The 6,901-nt window shown below is 52.5% G+C and overlaps 1 protein-coding gene across 3 annotated transcripts in view; it reads left to right on the top strand.

Moving 5' to 3' along the window:
• Positions 1 to 6,901, top strand: part of GRTP1 (growth hormone regulated TBC protein 1) — a 43,193-nt gene that overhangs the window by 7,217 nt on the left and 29,075 nt on the right. For 2 of the 3 annotated variants that reach the window (XM_017519757.2, XM_017519756.2), the window contains exons 3-4: positions 1,640 to 1,798; positions 5,770 to 5,894. In XM_017519757.2, the coding sequence (XP_017375246.1) occupies positions 1,640 to 1,798; positions 5,770 to 5,894 (284 nt within the window). Of the gene's footprint in view, positions 1 to 1,546; positions 1,799 to 5,769; positions 5,895 to 6,901 lie in introns of all 3 variants that reach the window. The other variant, XM_017519754.2, reaches the window with a different exon arrangement.

The following is a 6,901-nucleotide window of genomic DNA, read 5'->3' as shown; positions in this document are numbered from 1 at the left end:
AAGAGCGAAACTCCATCTCAAAAAAAAAAAATAAAAAATAAAAAATAAAGCAAAGCATGTTTTTCATGTTCCTGTAAACAGTGTGAATAAGCCAGGTGTTCTCAGATGTTCTTGCCTAAGATATGATCCTCAAATTCGCTTCTAAACCAGCAAAGAGGGTTTCTTCAGACGGATTCTTTGGCTTTCAGTGGATGGCATTAGTGTCTGCCCTCTCTCTCCTCTGGGCCTTCCTCGTTACCCTTCTTCACGTATTTAGTGAGCGTTTACCGCCTCCCAGGCTCCCGTCCAGGAGTGGGAGGCCCAGTGGACAGAAAAGGGTCTGTCCTTCCAGACCCTGCATTTTAAGATGCTTGTGTCCAGATGATCATGAATTGTAGATCACCTTGGAATTCGAGCTCATAAAGTTTTACCCGGTAGTGCTTTTCTTGACTGTAGCCTATAAAGTTAGTATAAGTTTTTTATCTGCTAAATACAGCTGGTGCCTCGGATTTTTTTCTTTTTATGGCAGCTTATGGAATTCCACAAATTGCATATGCTTTTTTTTTTTTTTTTTCCTGAAGTATGGTTTATTTTAAAAGAATAGCTTCTTTTAAAATATGTGCAGGGCTGGGTACAGTGGCTTCTGCCTCAGGATTATATGCCTGTAATCCCAGCACTTTGGAAGGCTGAGGCGGGCAGATCACGAGGTCAAGAGTTTGAGACCAGCCTGGCTGATATGGTGAAACCCCATCTCTAATAAGAATACAAAAATTAGCCGGGTGTAGTGGTGCATGCCTATAATCCCAGCTACTCAGGAGGCTGAGCAGGAGAATCGCCTGAACTCACTGCACTCCAGCCTGGGCGACAGAGCCAGACTCCATCTCGAAATAAAATAAAATAAAAATAGCGCAGTGCAGCATCAAAGGAAAACAGCAAAACTTTAAATATTTGCTTTGAAAATTAGCTGTGTTGTAGGTTAAGAGCACAGTTTTACACCTTTGGACTTACCGTAATTAATTTGGGTTTGTCATGCATAGCTTTTCCATCCGCCTAAGAAATTACTCGGTGCCGATTACTGGAGATGGTGGCTGGCTTTTGGCGCCTGTTCCTATGTGTTTCTGCGGCCATTAGAAAATTACTAATTACTTTTTCACATATTTATTGTCAATTAAAATACCCCTACAAAATGCAGTAGCCTTCAGTATGTACATCTTAACTGCACACAGAGGACGGAGGTGTCTGGCACCGAAGCCGTAGGCTCCCCTGCGGGCCCCACTGAGGTGGTCACTGCCGAGCCCCGCTGGCCTCTGTTCTCAGCTTGGCCTCCCACTGTTTTGCCTGTGCGCTGCTCCTCTGCACAGCTCCCAGGGCACTTTCCAGAGCACCCATCTGACCGGGGTCCGGGGTGTGCCGACCACCTGGCATTGGATGGTGAAGGGGGCGTGGGGTGGTTCTGTAGCTGGTCTGATTTGTGCTCTGTTGGGAGGGAGAGCAGAATTTTTAAAGGAGTGTATGTGCCAGTTTTGGTGGAGATGAAGTTCTGGGTCTTTTTAATACTTGATTTCAGAAGAGAAGTGGCGAGAGCGGAAGCTGTCAGGGGCGCGTGGGCTCTGCGGGCCTCTGGTCCAACTCAGGCGCCCTCTGTTCTCTCGGGTTTTAGTGAAGCGCTACGTCCGAAAAGGGGTCCCGCTGGAGCACCGTGCCCGCGTCTGGATGGCGCTGAGTGGGGCCCAGGCTCAGATGGACCAGAATCCCGGCTACTACCACCGGCTTCTCCAGGGAGAGAGAAACCCCAGGCTGGAGGACGCCATCCGGACAGGTGAGATGTGGCGGTGGGGCTCTGGCACAGGGGCCCGGGCCGGTAGGAAGCGGTTTCCACCGTGTCTGGTCTTAGTGTCCAGGACTGAGCCGTGCACCTGCTGCTTTTCACTGGTGATGTCTTCAAATCCACGAAAGAATCAAAACAGGCCTTTGCAAGGGGAGAACAGTGATCTTAATTCACTCAGCAAATACGTGCCTCGCTGGCTGGTAAAGAGATGGCCACGAAGGAGCAGATGTCCCCCGTGAAGACTCGCAGGACAGTGGGAGCAGCCTCTGTCGCTGTGTGGGTTCGCGCCGGTGCTGGTCGCGTGGCCTTGCAGACGTGTCCGCTTTTGTGTCTAAGTAATTGCTGGACTGCCTTCTCCTCTGATTTTCTCAGTAATCACATAGCCATAGGGTCACCGGCGCTGAGAAGCTCAAAGTGCTAACAAAATTGGTGAACCTAAATTCAGTAATTTAGAAAGTACACCTGCCCTTCTGATTTTAACAGTTTATGAGAAATACACATTTAAACACAATATACTTAATTTTTTTCTTTCTTTATTCTTTTATGCTCAGTGTATAATAGAATTTTTTTTCTTTTTCTTAATATACTTAATTTTTTAAAACGCAGTGGCTTTGAAGTGCTGAGAGGTTAGAAGGACTTGGGATGGTGAGGACAGGATGCAGCCTGTCTTTCTGCCCTTCCTGGGGGTCTCCCGTCACCGGGCAGAGCCAGCGGGGAGGGGCTCCCCAGGCTGGGGCTGGGGCCACCAGGGAAGAGGCTGCATCCTGACCACAGAGTGATCTCTGCCAAAGGCCCCCAAACATGCACAGCCTGGTGGCCAGAAACGCTGATGCAGGTTGGAAAGAGGAGAGCTTGGGTGCGGTAGGGAAGGGGGTGCATATTAAAATAGCACGGCTTCTGAAAAATGAATTTAAAGGCTCTGTTTTATGGAATTTTTGATTTTTTTTTTTTTTTTTTTTTTTTTTTTTTTTTTTTTTTTTTTTTTGAGATGGAGTTTCGTTCTTGTTGCCCAGGCTGGAGTGCAATGGCGTGATCTCAGCTCACCACAACCTCCGCCTCTCGGGTTTAAGCGATTCTCATGCCTCAGCCTCCCGAGTAGCTGGGATTACAGGTGCACACCACCATGCCCTGCTAATTTTTTGTATTTTTAGTAGAGATGGGTTTCACCATGTTGGCCAGAATGGTCTCGAACTCCTGACTTCAGGTGATCTACCCACCTCAGCCTCCCAAAGTGCTGGGATTACAGGCGTGAGCCACCACACCTGGCCTTTTTTTTTTTTAAAGACAGGTCTCAGTCTGTTACCCAGACTGGAGCGCAGTGGTGCTATCATAGTGACGGCTCACTGCAGCCTCAACCTCCCAGGCTCAAGTGATCCTCCTGACCCAGCCTCCCCAGTAGCTGGGAGTGGTTGGGACCACAGGTGTGCACTACCACACCTGGCTTTTTATTTTTATTTTTCAGACAGAGTCTTGCTGTGTCGCCTACTCTGGAGTGCAGTGGCTCAGTCTCGGCTCACTGCAACCTCTATCTCCCAGGTTCAAGCGATTCTCCTGCCTCAGTGTCCCTAGTAGCTGGGATTACAGGCACACACCGCCAGGACCAGCTAACTTTTTGTATTTTTAGTAGAGATGGGGTTTCACCATGTTAGCCAGGATGGTCTTGATCTCCTGACCTCATGATCCACCTGCCTTGGCCTCCCAAAGTGCTGGATTACAGGTGTGAGCCACTGTGCCTGGCCTGGCTCATTTTTTTAATTTTTATTTTTTGTAGAGATGGGATTTTGGTCTTGAACTCCTGGGCTCTGGGGATTCTCCCTCCTTCACCTCCCAAAGTGCTAGGGTTACAGGAGTGAGCCATCACCTGGCTGAGTCTTTTTTTTTTTTTTTTTTTGTTATGGCAAAATAGACATCATGTAAAATTTACCATTTCATTTTTCCCAAGCTGAGCCTCAGCCCCCGGGACCTCGCCCAGCCCTGGCACCCACTGTGCACTTGTCTCCATGTTTTGGCAACTCTAGGGTCACATAAGAGGAGACCGCATCCTGTGCAGCCAGGTCTTTCCCCTCACCTCGTTCCTCAGGGGTCCTCCGTGCCGCATCTCGCATGAGAACTTTGTCCTTCTTTAAGGGTGAATAACAGTCCACGCATAGGCAGACCGAGGTTTGTTCACTTATCCATCGGTCAGTGGACACCGGGGCTCTCCTGCCATGCGGCTGTGAGCGTGGGTATGTGGATTCTGCTGGGGTCCCTGCTTCCAGCTGTGGGCTCATACCCAGAGCGTGGGGCTGCTGGATCTGTGACAGTTCTGTGCTTAGTCATTGGAGGCACGGGGTCAGTCCTCTTTCAGGAGCCGTGCAGTGATGTCCAGGCACGCAGAGCCTGCGTCGGGCTGCCTGCGCCCAGACAGAAAGTTCCCATGCTTGTCCATCTCCAGCAGAGATGGACCTTCTCCTTTCCCACAGGGTGTCATCAAAACGTATCAAAAAGCTGAGTGTGGTGGCTCACGCCTGTAATCTCAGCACTTCGGGAAGCTGAGGCAGGCAGATCAGTTGAGCTCAGGAGTTCAAGACCAGCCTGGCCAACATGGCAAAACTCCATCTCTACAAATCAATACGTAAATTAGTCGAGGGGTGGTGGTGTGCACCTGTAGTCTCAGCTACTCAGGAGGCTGAGGTGGGAGAATCGCTTGCGCCCTGGAGGTTGAGGATTCAGTGAGTCGTGATTGCACCACTGCACTCCAGCCTGGGTGACAGTGAGACCCCGTCTCAAAAATATATATATATGGAAAAACTCAATATTACATAGAAATGAATACAGCTGGTCATCTAGTCTGAAATAGCAAAAATACTAACTTCCCCTTGACTGATTCCATTTTTTGGAATGTTTAGAATTCCAGGGGGGAAAACACAGCTCTTTTGTAAGAAAACACAATGAGAAATAATGTGCTCTGAGCCACTGAACTAATGTTCTGCCCAAATCTAGTGTTTTGTAAGCAAAGACGCGGCCTGGGCCAGAGGTCGGAAACAGACTCACGGTATTTTCCAGCAGTTACAGAGAGACCGTAGGAGGTTGGGTTCCTCCAGAGCAGGGTGCGCCCCCATCCATCTCAGTGTCACGGCCGGCCTGCTGTGAGTCCATCTTGGAACCTGTGCAGAAAGCGCCCGTCCGCTGGTGGCCGCCCGAGGTGCCCAGCGAACACCTCTACAGAGGTGGGGCCAGGCCGGCGTTACCCTTCCTGCCCGGCCTGCGTCCAGGGTTAACGTGGAGGCCAGCTTCCGTGAGGCCTGGTGCTGGGTCAGCATGGGACTTGGTTGGGGTCCCCCGGCACAGGACGGCTTGGCCAGGGCCACTGTCCTGCCAAGAGCTGCCCGGGCAGGATGGCGGGAGGGTGGATGCCGAGGAAGGACGAGGCTGCAGGGACGCCTCCCGCACACTCAAGTGGCCGCGCCGGGTTTCTTCAGTTCTCAGCGCTCAGCCGTGTCCTTTATCTGAGGAGTCTTGGCTCATTCTGTCTCCTTCCGTTTTGGATCTTCAGAACTAAGAAAACACCCCAAAGTTCTGTGTGCATTTCTCTCCACCTGTCACCCCAGGTCCTCGAGGCAGAGCCGCCTCTGCTAGGCGTGAGGTCCAAGGTGCAGGAGGCCTGGGCTGGGGGCCGGGAGGAGGCGGGCATCGAGGAGGGGGCACCACGGCCCAGCTGGCAGCCCTGGGGTTGCTCTGCTGTCCCCGAGTCTGCGGAAAGGATGGTTGGGGTCCCCTCCGCCCCGAGTCCAGGGATCGCCCCCTCCTTCCTGGCCCTGGTGAGCTCATCACCCTGGCTGTGTTAAGTCTGCTGTGCAGCCAGGGTGAAAACCCGTCCATAAGTCCCAGGTGGAACCCAGGCGGCCACCCTCAGGGCAGCTGGAGGGGCGGGAGGCTTGCAGAGCAGAAACCTGTGGGTGATTCCCCCTGAATTCCTGCAGACCTGAACCGGACCTTCCCTGACAACGTGAAGTTCCGGAAGACCACGGAGCCCTGCTTACAGAAGACCCTGTACAATGTGCTGCTGGCATACGGGCACCATAACCAGGCCGTGGGCTACTGCCAGGTGAGACTCGGGACCCTCCGACACAAGCCTGAGGCTGTCGTCCACAGCTGCAGGTTCGGCAGCGAGGGCCTCATGTCTCTGTCGGCCCGTTCATGAATTCCACGTCCTGATCCTCACGCGGCTCGGACGCTGTTTCTCGGCAGGGAGGACAGGGAGCAACAGCTGACCACCTCTGTTCCACCTCGGGTGGCAGGAGGAGAAGCAGGCGCATGCTGTGGTGCACGTGTGTGCTGTTGTGGGGTGCGTGTGCTGTGGAATGTGTGTGCTGTTGTGGGGTGTGTGCTGTGGAACGTGTGTGCTGTTGTGGGGTGCGCATGCTGTGGTGCACGTGTGTGCTGTTGTGGGGTGCGTGTGCTGTGGAATGTGTGTGCTGTTGTGGGGTGTGTGCTGTGGTGCACGTGTGTGCTGTTGTGGGGTGCGTGTGCTGTGGAACGTGTGTGCTGTTGTGGGGTGTGTGTGCTGTGGAATGTGTGTGCTGTTGTGGGGTGTGTGCTGTGGAACGTGTGTGCTGTTGTGGGGTGTGTGCTGTGGAACGTGTGTGCTGTTGTGGGGTGCGTGTGCTGTGGAACGTGTGTGCTGTTGGGTGTGTGCTGTGGAATGTGTGTGCTGTTGTGGGGTGTGTTTGCTGTGGAATGTGTGTGCTGTTGTGGGGTGTGTTTGCTGTGGAATGTGTGTGCTGTTGTGGGGTGTGTGCTGTGGAACGTGTGTGCTGTTGGGTGCGTGTGCTGTGGAACGTGTGTGCTGTTGTGGGGTGTGTGCTGTGAAATGTGTGTGCTGTTGTGGGGTGTGTGCTGTGGAATGTGTGTGCTGTTGTGGGGTGCGTGTGCTGTGGAATGTGTGTGCTGTTGTGGAATGCGTGTGCTGTGGAATGTGTGTGCTGTTGTGGGGTGTGTGCTGTGGAATGTGTGCTGTTGTGGGGTGTGTGCTGTGGAATGTGTGTGCTGTTGTGGGGTGTGTGCTGTGGAGTGTGTGTGCTGTTGTGGGGTGTGTGCTGTGGAATGTGTGTG

This window comes from Cebus imitator, unplaced genomic scaffold (assembly GCF_001604975.1).
Source record: "Cebus imitator isolate Cc_AM_T3 unplaced genomic scaffold, Cebus_imitator-1.0 Scaffold773, whole genome shotgun sequence".
Classification (NCBI taxonomy): domain Eukaryota; kingdom Metazoa; phylum Chordata; class Mammalia; order Primates; family Cebidae; genus Cebus; species Cebus imitator.
This window is presented reverse-complemented; position numbering and strand designations above follow the sequence as displayed.